The following is a 12,500-nucleotide window of genomic DNA, read 5'->3' as shown; positions in this document are numbered from 1 at the left end:
GGCTTAAAGAGAAGCCCATCACAGCGCCCATGTCGGGATTTAAACAAAATAAAAAACTTTTTTTGAAGAATGATCGTAGGAGAACCAGACGATCCACCCCCGCCCCGCCCCGATTCCTAGCTGGCGCAGTCTGCACAGACAGAAGAAAGCAATCAGAATTCTGTTAGCGCTCGCTCGCTTTCTGATGATTAAACGGACTGTTTTTTGATCGGACAAAAACTCTCACTGCCCCGTAAAGGTTCTGTTTACATCGGAGAAAGATTCATCCCAGACCTCGAGCTGAAATCGATCCGGTTTATCCCAGGGCTGCCGATGTCCTGTCAACTGTTTCTCAAACCAACATCTCTAATGTGGGAGATTTGCAGATGAAGAGCGACACACAAGCTTTAACTGAGGCGTATGATGTGTGCTTCTTGCGTTGTCTGTCAAATTTCCCACCTTCACAACATGTCTTTGAACATAACCTAAACATCAGTGTTCACTTTCCACTAGTGACCACCAGAGCAGCCAAACGTTCTCTGGACATGAACTTTTTTGGACGAGTATCACTCAATTTGGAAACGATGTTGAGGAGTGTCACGTTAAAAACGCTGCAGACATAATCGACGATGTTGGATACTGTATTTAAATGTTAATAATAGGCTTTATTGTAATCAAAGACTCAGACGCCTTGTATTATATGTTCTTATTTAATTTGTTAGGGTAATAAAGCGTTTAGAATAAACCTCTTGTTCTTGTGATATTTACACTCAGAAGACAGTGTTTTTTTCTCTCTCTCTCTTAGTAGGCAGGACAAACCCACCGCTCTAACCACGCTGTAATGTAATCACTATGGGAGATTTCTGCATTCTTGGCTCATTTCAATCTAGTATTAAACATACTTTCGGGTCATGTTTAAATAAAAACACGGGTTGTATCGATAAATATGCACCATCACTACTACAAAATGAAAAAATAATTTTGAAAAAGGCCGAAATAATAAATTAAATCAAGCTCTGTTTAGAGGAGCAAATGCAGCGTTTCAGCCCGCTGGAATAAAAACGGCACAACAAAAAATCGTCACTCCTCGCCTTTAAGAGTGGATTCCCAACTGGATTTTTTGATTTGTCCTTTGGTCTGTCACTTAAATTATAGCCAACCCCTGTGTACACGTCATGGTGAATGGTTCCTTTTGATTTGTTTGGGTTATACCTACGAAAATCGCGTCATTTCCCTTCATTCGCCTCGCCACTAACTTCAACTTTGAGGGACCAGCGATGTGAACACATGAAATTGTCCGCCAACTTGTTCTCTTGAACGCTGTCAAGTCAGTTTTCGTTTTTCGTTTGGGGGTTTTTTGTTATTCGTGTCAAAACGTGCAGTGCGCCGTGTAAAAACCCCCCCCTGTTTTTTCCTCATTTGCGCGAGAGCAGAGTGGCTCCAGCTGGGCTGCTCTGCTCCCCCTCCCCCTCCCCCTCCCTCCTCTCTCTCTGCACAAACAAGTCAGTGGTGGAGTGCTTCTCAATGAGGGGTCAGGGGAGAGGATTCAAGATTCTCTGTTGTCTCTCTCAACCTAATATATATGGAATTCTGAACAAAATCATATCTAGGCTACATTAAAAAAAATCTGATTTGCATCTGAGAAACCAATATTGGGGGTCCATGGCCCCATGGTGAACTAAATTAGGAGTCCTTAATATGAAAAAGGTTAAGAATGATTTACAGAAACACAATGCCATGGGTATTCCCTTTCCCTTCCTTTTATTTCTATTTATGATGAGGCAGGATTTGGTTTATCAATAATACATATAATTTCACCTTTTTTTCTCGACGCCCCTCCCACACACACCCCCTCCCAAAAGTGTTAGACATACTGTTTTACATACATTCTATTCTGCTCCTCATGAATATCTATATATATTTTTAGGCTACATAAAGTAGTCTGTACAAATGTTATAATGTATAAGCTCACAGAATAAACTTATGTATGACAGTATGAATAGATGTAGCCTACAAATAAGCAAATTGCCTGGATTATCATACATTGTTCTGATACAATACATTTCTTAATTAGCCTGGCTTTTGACTATCTGACACATTGTTTTACACATTTATCCATCTATTGGTAAACATGGAGGAATTCATGTAGGCCAGGGATACTCAACTTGCTTTGACCAGGGGCCACTTTTGCAAAATGACAGGAGGCGAGGGGCCAGTTAATAAACTAAGATTAATAATATTATTTTCTTCTGTAGTGGATTGTAGTCCCTTCCCCATAACAATAAACAAGAAAAGTTAGAAATTCAGTTTGGTCACTTCAATTCAGTTCTCAAATCTGTTCAGAGTAAACCCTCTTCATAAATAAAGGCTCTCTCCAAAAAGAAAATGAATCAAACATCTCTTAGATGGGGGGCCAGTCGTGGGCCGCATCTGGCCCCCGGGCCACAAGTTGAGTATCACTGATGTAGGCTATGCACACAGTTATCTTCAGAGGCAGTGGAGGTGCGACCCATCTGACTTTGTCAATGTGAACTACAGTAAATGATCTTTGATTAAAGCCCCAATCCATAATTGCAGTATTATGCTCCAGTTAGCTGAACATGAATTTCAAATGCATTTTGAGACTATATAGAGGTTTAATGTTAAACAGAGCTGTATGTTAAGTTATCATGGGTTAGGAAAGTTGTAAAATACCTATTTCTAAGGCTAACTAAGTATCTGTGTAACTAGATCTGACATGTCTTGATAACTAAAACCTTTAATTTATGCTAAATGTTGGGTAATGCATACATTAACCATTTAATAGACAAATGTGGTCTAGATCAGGGTTTTTCAACTGGTGGGTCGGGACCCAAACATGGATCGCGGGGCCGTTTTGAGTGGGGGGTAAATTATAATTAAAAAAATCTGATGCCGCGCTTTTAAATTGAAGGACATACCTTGAAGCAACATATGTCCTACTATGGTGAAGGCATGGCCCGCCCGACTCTGCCTCTGATTGGCTTACCCTGATATTTTACCCTAACCTTAAAGCCCCATTATGTAGTTTTTCTATTTTTAGGGAAACTGTGCCTCCACAGTTACAGATGCCAATAAATGCTACACTTCCCTGTTTGTACATTCAGATATCAGCATTATTTTACTGTTTCGGTTTATACTCTACTTTGCTAACTCTGCTATCTCTGCAGTGCTTCATAACTGATTCGCTGGTCGGGGGAATAACTCCAAATATCCCTAAATGTTATTGTTGCGACTTCTTTTAGTGAAATAATTCAGATTCTTGAAACTTAATGAACATCACCAGTTTAACTTGTTTAAAAAAAAACATATAGGCCTGTAATTAGTGGGTGGGCCAGCGGCAGGGCCACTGTTTGTATTTGCCAATATTGTTGTTCTTCTGCGAGGTTGGACTTCCCATGCATGAAAATAAACCAAACTTTGGACAAAGGTCCAGTCCCATGCCAAAACTTTGTCAATGCGAATTTGGCGCTAATAGTCCTGATGGTGGCGCTACAGTCTAAATTTTCAAAAATTGAAAATTCATAACAAATCAGGCATACGCGCTACCGCTTTACAACTTTCACCGAAATGTGGGCCCAAGTCAGGAGAAATGTTTGTATACTGCAACCGATGGCCAATTATGAAGTCCAAAGACTGCAAAACTGCAGAAACTGTTAAACTAATTAAACCCTACTCCTAGCAGCAGCTATAATTCAAGTTAAGTCTGCCTTTTTATTTCACTTGATATCAGGCCGCTATGCGGCCTTCAAATCTAGTTTGGTGGGGCCCTGGCGTCGTATTGTGTTGTGTGTGTAAGGTCTGTGTATTGATATGCATGTGTCCTGCACTCTGTTGGGATCCCAGCAGTGCACTCCACCAGTTTGAAGTTGATTGGATGAAATGTTCTCGAGATAAACCGCTTTTTGTGTTCCCAGTAGGTGGCGCTATACCGAATTGCACCAAATACGCCACTGAATTCCATCACGTCTCCTAAGCGTACTCCCCCAGTTTGATGTCGATGAGATGAATTGTTCAAGATAAACCACTTTTTGTTTGCCAGTAGGTGGTGCTATGCTGAATTGCACGGAATTCGACACTGCACTCCATCAGGTCCATCAGGTCCCCCTAAGCGCATTCCCCAAGTTTGAAGTCAATCGGACAAACGGTTCTCAAGATAAACTGCTTTTTGTGCTTGCCAGTAGGTGGCGCTGTGCCGAATAGCACAAAATTCGGGCACTGAACTCCATCAGGTCACCCTAAGCGCACTCCCCAAGTTTGAAGTCAATCCAACAAATGGTTCTCAAGATGAACCACTTTTTGTGTTTGCCAGTAGGTGGCGCTGTGTCGAATTGCACAAAATGTGTCACTGCACTCCATCAGGTCCCCCTAAACACACTCCCCAAGTTTGAAGTCGATCGGACAAGTGGTTCTCAAGATAAACTGCTTTTTGTGTTTGCCAATAGGTGGCGCTATGCTGAGTCTGTGTGTGTTTTGGGGTGGGCTGGCGTGGTATCGGACTTACTTTTGTGACGCAAATTGTGACTGACACTGCCCGACGGCCCGCCAACCAATCCGACCTGGTGTGTGGACATGATGTGGTTTGCAGGACTTTCCAGGTGGTTTCCAGGACTTTCCATGTAGTTCCAGGATATTCCAGCACTTTCCAGGTGGTTCAAGATCTGTGCAACCTACCCATGACCCTCCCCAGATAATAACCGACTGCCATGCACATTTTCAGCCCAATCCGACCTGGGGTGTGGGCATGAGGTCGTTTCAAGGTGGTTTCCAGGACTTTCCAGGTGTTTTCCAGGATTTTCCAGGTGGTTCAAGTACTGTGCAACCTGCCCATGACCTTGCCAAGATAATAACCCACTGCCATGCACATTTTCAGCCCAATCTGACCTGGGGTGTGGGCATGAGGTGGTTTCCAGGACTTTCCAGGTGGTTTCCAGGACTTTCCAGGATTTTCCAGGTGGTTCAAGTACTGTGCAACCTGCCCATGACCTTGCCCAGATAATAACCCACAGCCATGCAAATTTTCAGCCCAATCCGACTTGGGGTGTGGGCATGAGGTGGTTTCCAGGACTTTCCAGGTGGTTTCCAGGACTTTCCAGGATTTTCCAGGTGGTTCAAGTACTGTGCAACCTGCCCATGACCTTGCCCAGATAATAACCCACAGCCATGCAAATTTTCAGCCCAATCCGACCTGGGGTGTGGGCATGAGGTGGTTTCCAGGACTTTCCAGGCGGTTTCCAGGACTTTCCAGGATTTTCCAGGTGGTTCAAGTACTGTGCAACCTGCCCATGACCTTGCCCAGATAATAACCCACAGCCATGCAAATTTTCAGCCCAATCCGACTTGGGGTGTGGGCATGAGGTGGTTTCCAGGACTTTCCAGGTGGTTTCCAGGACTTTCCAGGATTTTCCAGGTGGTTCAAGTACTGTGCAACCTGCCCATGACCTTGCCCAGATAATAACCCACATCCATGCAAATTTTCAGCCCAATCGGAGCTGGGGTGTGGGCGTGAGGGGTGTTCCAAGACCTTCCAGGCATGAATTACATTTGACGTGAGGCCCACTTTTTCAGGCGTTTGGCAATGTAATGAGTGATGAATCCTAATTTCCCCTTAAAATTTGATTTAAAACAAAAAAATGCACGATTTTGGCCAGGACACTTTTGATTTGTTGTTTATTGGCCACATACTAGTAAATATAACAAGATAGGTGCATCATAAACTGTTACAAATATGTTTTTCAGAAAAACACACAAACGGGTTTGTCCTCCCTACTCTTAGCTTGGAGGAGCTGTCTGCTTAACCCATTGATACCTGATGCAGCATTTGCGTGTATATCCCTCATTTGTGTGTGTATCCCTTTAAGACCGCGAACCGCAACACGCGGTCTTAAAGGGATACACACAAATGCTGCATCAGGTATCAATGGGTTAAAGAACACATCAGAGCCAGTATAAAGAACAGGACTGTGTTTTCCCTTTAACAGTGCATTTATTGATACATCATTTACATCAATGGACACGGAGCACACACACACACACACACCACAGGCTACAGTGACAGGTACTGGTCAATAGATTCAGTCAAGGCAGGACCCATCACGCACTGGCTCAATCTGATTCACCCACTTGTATGTTTACATCGTATTCCTACAAGGAGGCGGAGGGGGGGGGGTAATCCCTGTGTTCCATATTCAGTGCATGAGGAATACTAATGTTGGGATGAATGAAACTAATACGTTATTCCTAAAATCGGTTGTGGGCAATAGGAATGATAAATTATTCCACCAAAATTGTTCCCTTTAAATCACAGATTAAAATGGGACTACATGTAAAAGAATCTGTGCTGCCAACACAGTTGGGTACTGGTATACACGAACCAACTGGCAATGGTGTTGAACATGTAACTGACATTTTGGAGTAAATGGATGTTGCGATCAGACTCGTCCAGTGACAGATGCTCATACATCAATATAGACATCTTTCTGATTACAATGTCTCAGGTTTAGCCTCAAAGCCCTTTAGCACTAGGACCACCAGGGGGCGATGTGTTCAAGTTTAACTACAGGCAGGTAGAAACTGAAGCATCATTTTCTCTCTGAAAGTAAGAAGCAAGCATATCATTTCTGCAGTTTCATATCAAACTGTTAAAACCGTCTACCCTTCTCCAATATGGATGAGATGATCTTTGTGCTAAGAAGTCTTTTGCCAAACCAGGCTCAGATTTGTCTTCTTCCCTGGATCATCACAGGACCAAACCAACCCAGTAGTTCAACCATTTTTGGGCCAGACTTGGGGCGTTTATTATGTTTAACATATTCAAAAGAATGGGATCAAACTTGACAGCAAATATGTTTGACATCATTTAATATTGCTAAATATGCTTGTTGGCAAGTGTGAGCCTGTTCTTTTGTAGAGAAAGTGTGTAAGGATCACACAACTTACTGGTCTAATGCTGCGTTCCAGAAATCTCACAGGTCGGAAATTCTCAGTTGAAATTTCCGATTTCCGACCTCAAAGTGATCCAGGTGAACACACTACTACTGTGTGTTGGGTGATGTCAGACAACTGATTCTCTGTGAAGTCGGGGTAGATTGAGGTCAGCGTCGTTTAAAAGTGTACTTTTTCTAATAGGTTGTCAGAAAAGTTTCGAATTGTCTGGAACGCAAAATAAGCACAATCTCAATCCATATGTTTAGCCGGCCATGATCAGAATTTGGTCACAAAAAGTAAAAAATCAGGTTCCCTTTTCATAGCTGTGGTCACCAAACACTGTGCAAACGGATCCCTCCACCTGAGAAGGACGTGAACTGAAGCGTTCAGATGCTGCTGTTGTTCTCAATTCATCTCACTGGGAATGGGAATGTTACGGATCACGAGCCTATACTTCAAATCTGAATGCACAGTCAAACGTACAGTACAGTCTACACCAGAGGTTTTCAAATTGGGAGGCGGGCCTCCCCAGGGGGGCTCCAAGCAGTTTCAGGGGAGGCTCAGTGAATGGAAGTGAAAGAATATTACATTTAGTTCTTAAAAGGAGATGGCCTAAATGTAGAATAAAAAAAGAAATGTTGATAGAATAGCCTAAATGTGTGTGATTTGGTTAAAGAGATACAGACTTTTTATGTATTTGGTGTATCTGAAGTATGTCAAACAGCAATATCAGCAATATCAGGCTATCTTGGCTTAATTGTTGAGTCTATGGGGGTCAAACAACATATATGATCCATAGGAATCCACTGGATTCCTCCAGGAATTGAGCGAGGGGGGCTCCTTTTTCCAAGCTTTGTCTTGGGGGAGGCCCACAGTCTCAGACTTTGAAAACCCCATGTCTACTGTATATAATGAGGTCTGGAAAACATCACTGGGCTTTAGTGGTTATAATGGTTGGTCTGAAGATAAAAACATTTTCACCAGTGTAGAGAACTCAGCACATCAGGTCCTTTTACAAATGTCATACAGTCAACTGAAACAGAAAGCCTCAAATGGCTTCAGAAATCATACATTGCACACACAAAATAGCCTTAACGTGTAAACACGATCAATATATTTGTTCACATTAATTCCTGTAACTAGACGACGAGTGAAATTGCAGACTGGTTGCTTTCAGCATTTTTGCTTGAAATGCCCATCATCTCTACCCCTGGAGCAGCTTTCCACTACAGGACAAAACACCATACTGGGCCATGGTGCTTTGAATTGCATCTTCTGAGCGTGTCCATTTGGTCCAAGGCTGTGGAAGAGCAGCAAGAGGATCAACCTCGTGGAGGTACGGTTTGTTCTCAACATCTCCTGTAGGAAAAACAGGTGGGTTCTGCTGCTTCCACTGTGTCTGCACTCATGGAAGCTGAACTATACACAGTTTTAACTTAACTTAACAACATAATTGCCCCTAGCTTACTTCCTGTTGCAGTGTTTGCTAATACGATAGCTGACAGGAAATAAGATCGCGGTTCAAGCTGTTGCCTAGCAACACACTTCGGCGAAAACCCGTCTATAGTGGATTCAACATAACTGGGGGCTGTAACAGTTCAGACCCCTGCTGTGTTGAATCCAGTGATGAGTATAAAGCAGCGATTCCCAACCTGTGGGCCGCAAAGGTACTGCAAGTGGGCCGCCAAATCATTTGCAAAGCATTACAATCTCAGTGAATTTATTACTATTATTATTTATGAAAATGCATTTCTCCATTGTTGAATTATACCATTATTTAATTTGTAATCAGTTATTTGTTAATTAGCGTATTGCAGACAGACCCTCACTTTTAGTTTCAGATTTCTGTGTGGTGCTGATGGACAGCTCCTTTTATCATTAAAAATAAAACGTGCTCTGAGAACATATTTGTAAAAATGTATAACTCACATCTCCAGATGTTCTAACAGGATCCAGGACTGACCGGGGCAATGAGCACCAGAATCCAGTGGCGACAGCGTGCATCTCAGATCTCGAGGACACTCGAAGGATGACGATGACCGTTTACAGTCGGATGTGGCCCGCGAACATTTTGACATTTTCAACTGGGCCATGAATCGGAAACGGTTGGGAACCTCTGCTATAAAGGAAGACCTGGGAGGAGAAACTAGGAGTGGACATCATCGTTGCCGTTCAGTCCTCCTGAGTATTGGCCTATAGCTGGGCTTCCGTCGGAGCAGTTTTATGCGAAACGTGATGGATCAAATTGGAAAGACCGAATAGAAATATCAAAATGCAATACATCTTAGCATCAATTTATGTTCAGAAAGCCTGCTGAACACTTTTGTGACATTTTAAAAATGGGCTTGGTTCGCGCACACAGCGACAGGTTTTACCCACTAAAACTGAAAAAAAAAAAAAAAGGTTTTCATCAAATTAATGACAATCCTCATTTCGCCTGTGCCGTACGCCATTTTCTTTTTGATTCCATGCGACACTTGTCCACCTCTTGTTGTTCCTCCATAGGCCTTACTGACTAGTCACTGACAGTGCGCTCCTTAAACGGACCACGGACCACAATCTAACTGACCTCATCTTAGAAAAGAAAGGGAAAAAAAGCACTTATAAAATGTAGTCCAGTAGGGCCTTGTGCAACAAAAACAACATAAAAACACAGGATGTGTCCTGCTTTCTCACTACATACTAGAACTCCCTTTAGACTGAGAAGCACAGGAGACCACAGTCAAAGTTCTTCTACTACAGTATGAAAGGTGTGTATGAGGAACCTGGAATAAACCAGTCTGTAATGCTTCAGATAGTGTGCCTCCGCTTCCCGCCAGCCTGGATAATATTCCATGTTTTCCCACTCAAATGAAAGTCTACTTTTGGGAATCCTTCGTCGTCGTCCTCAGCGCCTTCCGTTCGGCTGGGCGGCGACGAAGGCGGGCTCGTCCGGGTCCTTGGCGTCATCGGCGCCGCTGGAGGAGCGGCTGCTGAGGTCCGCCACGCCCGACTCCAGGTCACTGCAGGGGGAGAGGTCGCCCTTCACCTGGGCGGCCGCTCCCAGAGGCAGGGCGAGGGCGGGGTCTTTTGGCGGGCCGGAGGGGGCGGGGCTTGCGGTCGGAAGGGTGTGAGCGGTGGTGGGCGGGTCCGGCCCGCGGTGCCTCTGCCGCAGTTGGCTAGTCCTCCGCCTCGGAACCTGGATCTTCTCCCACGTGATTGGCTTCCCGGTCAGGGCTGCTATTCTCTGCAGGGAGGAAAAGCAATTGAGCAAGTTTACATCCTCTATATACTAACTAGGGCTGTGAATCTTCACTGGCCTCACGATTCGATTCAATTACGATTCAGAGGGCTACGATTCGAGTCGATTACGATTATCGATGCATCTTCAATCGATGCATCACTTTCTTCCCCAATACGTGATTTATTTTTTCTCACTCTCTTTTTTCTCACTGTGTGGCGACTTTTAAAATAAAAGTGCATTTGGAATTGCATTGTATTATGATCCAAATAAACAACTGCATGTACTTCCATTATATTTTATTCGATTATTATTATTATTATTTTTTTTTTTTAAATAATCGATATTTGACATTTGTGAATCGATGCAGAATCGTGCACGTCCGCATCGCGATGCATCTTATAATCGATTATTTTTGACACCCCTAATACTAACTGACCGGTCTCAAATAGAGCTTTATCAGCAATAGGGATGTAATGATATACCATTTTAAGGTATACTGCGATATCAAGCAACCATTACATTTTCTATGTAATATCGTGCCCATGATATGTTGGGCAAAATGTACAACATGCCACAACAACTAAGTTCATAATGGAGGGACCCCCTGTGTAAACATTCCTATAGTAGTTTCAGTTCAAATACTTTTCTTTAAAGCAAAATACTTGTTTTTCTCCACGGGCCATAGTACATTTACGGTAATTAAAGGGGGGGGGGGGGGGGGGTGGAGGCTGGAGACTCTGGAGATGATGCGCCATGGCTGCAGTTATGGAAATCGCCCGCTCCACAGGCTCCCAAAATCGTGACTGACAGACACCGCCCACCCACCACCTAGGTGCCATCGTGCAACTGTGTGCCATCGGCTCATACTACATCTACATCACTGATGACATCACAATTGCTCAGGTGACATCACTGACGACATCATCACTTCCATCACAAATCGTGACTGACACCGCTCAGACACCCAGACAGACACCACTTAGCCAATAATAATAAAGAAGATTATCACCGTGGGACAACGCGCCATTTGCACAAAGATTCCTATTGGAATGCAGGAAGTTGTTGAAAGTGTGTGGTTGCAGTTGTTGTGTTGGAAAAAGAGTGGTTTGGTGAGGGGAGGCGTGTCTGTGTGTTGTATGCCTTGTCTGGAGCCCGGGTGGTGGTGGTGGTGGTGGGCGGTTCCTCCTGGCGGTACCTCCTGGTGATTGGTCAGCTCCTCCTCCAGCTGCTGGGACTCCTCCCTCACGGCGGACAGGAAGTCGGCGGGCGACTGGCGAGGGGGTGCTACCTTCTCCACGTGGTGATAGAGAGACTTCCACATTCTGCACCGCGAGGAGAGAGAGAGAGAGAGAGAGAGAGAGAGAGAGAGAGAGAGACAGAGAGAGAGAGAGAGGAGGGCCGGGGGGGGAAAAGACGGAGGAATCAGTCAAACCACATTACAGTAGGGTTTTTCCTGCATAGAGGCATTTTTGGTGCCCCAAAGAGGTTTTAGCGCCCCCCAAAGGCCCAAAGCCAAAAACAATCCTGACAGTGACTGATATATATTTGAGTTCAAGATAACCCTGACTGCATACTAACTCAAACTAAAGCATTTTGATTTGACTGTATCATTTGAGAGAATTTCAAAGTTAAAGACCCACATTTGTACGTTCAAAAAACATCACTGGGCTTTAGTGGTTATAATGGTTGGTCTGAAGATAAAAACATTTTCACCAGTGTAGAGAACTCAGCACATCAGGTCCTTTTACAAATGTCATACAGTCAACTGAAACAGAAAACCTCAAATGGCTTCAGAAATCATATATTGCACACAATAGCCTTAACGTGTAAACATGATCAATATATTTATATATATATCAAATATATATATATATATCAAATGGCTTCTTTTCTAAAACGTGGGGTGCTGTAAAAACACATTGCTCCATAGTTTGTGACAGTGACTGATGTATGTGTGTTCAGGATAAGCCTGCCTGCACACTAACCCAACAGTCAAACGTACGCAAGCACGACCGTAAGCACGAACGGACCGCTCATGTTTACTGTCACCCCCAAAAGAACCGTTCTGAGCCAGGAAAATCCGCAAGACTTTTCAAGGCCCTCCTTGGTGCAGTAACTGACTTGAAGCAGTAGGGGGTGGTGTTGGGTCTCAGGACGCCCTGGCTCTGGCTCTGCTCAGCCTTGTACAGGGGGTTGGTGTACTCGGCTCGGTCCTTCCACAGCCGGCTCCACACCGAGTGGCTCCGCTCGCAAAGCCTGCCATCAACAACAACAACACACCATCAAATAACATGACAGTCTGACGTCAACAACAACACACACTGACAGTCTCCAGGTCACTAGGCTATATTAA

At 43.9% G+C, this 12,500-nt stretch overlaps 2 protein-coding genes across 2 annotated transcripts in view; one reads left to right on the top strand and one right to left on the bottom strand.

Moving 5' to 3' along the window:
• Positions 1-707, top strand: part of vps37a (VPS37A subunit of ESCRT-I) — a 9,808-nt gene extending 9,101 nt beyond the window's left edge. Inside the window, exon 12 of the mRNA XM_083655451.1 lies at positions 1-707. This exon is cut by the window's left edge and continues 112 nt beyond it. The gene's annotated coding sequence lies outside the window, so the exon portion shown is untranslated.
• A 9,104-nt stretch (positions 708-9,811) lies between these two features.
• mtmr7b (myotubularin related protein 7b) overlaps positions 9,812-12,500 on the bottom strand; it is a gene marked incomplete at both ends in the record, with an annotated part of 15,884 nt that continues 13,195 nt past the window's right edge. Inside the window, 3 exons of the mRNA XM_083655861.1 lie at positions 9,812-10,150; positions 11,343-11,469; positions 12,269-12,403. Coding sequence (XP_083511987.1) covers positions 9,812-10,150; positions 11,343-11,469; positions 12,269-12,403 — 601 coding nt within the window. The remainder of the gene's footprint in view (positions 10,151-11,342; positions 11,470-12,268; positions 12,404-12,500) is intronic.

The sequence above is a fragment of the Poromitra crassiceps genome, assembly GCF_964638095.1.
Source record: "Poromitra crassiceps genome assembly, chromosome: 19".
In the NCBI taxonomy this organism is placed as follows: domain Eukaryota; kingdom Metazoa; phylum Chordata; class Actinopteri; order Beryciformes; family Melamphaidae; genus Poromitra; species Poromitra crassiceps.
Note: the sequence above shows the minus strand (reverse complement) of the source record. Positions and strands in the feature narration are given on the sequence as shown.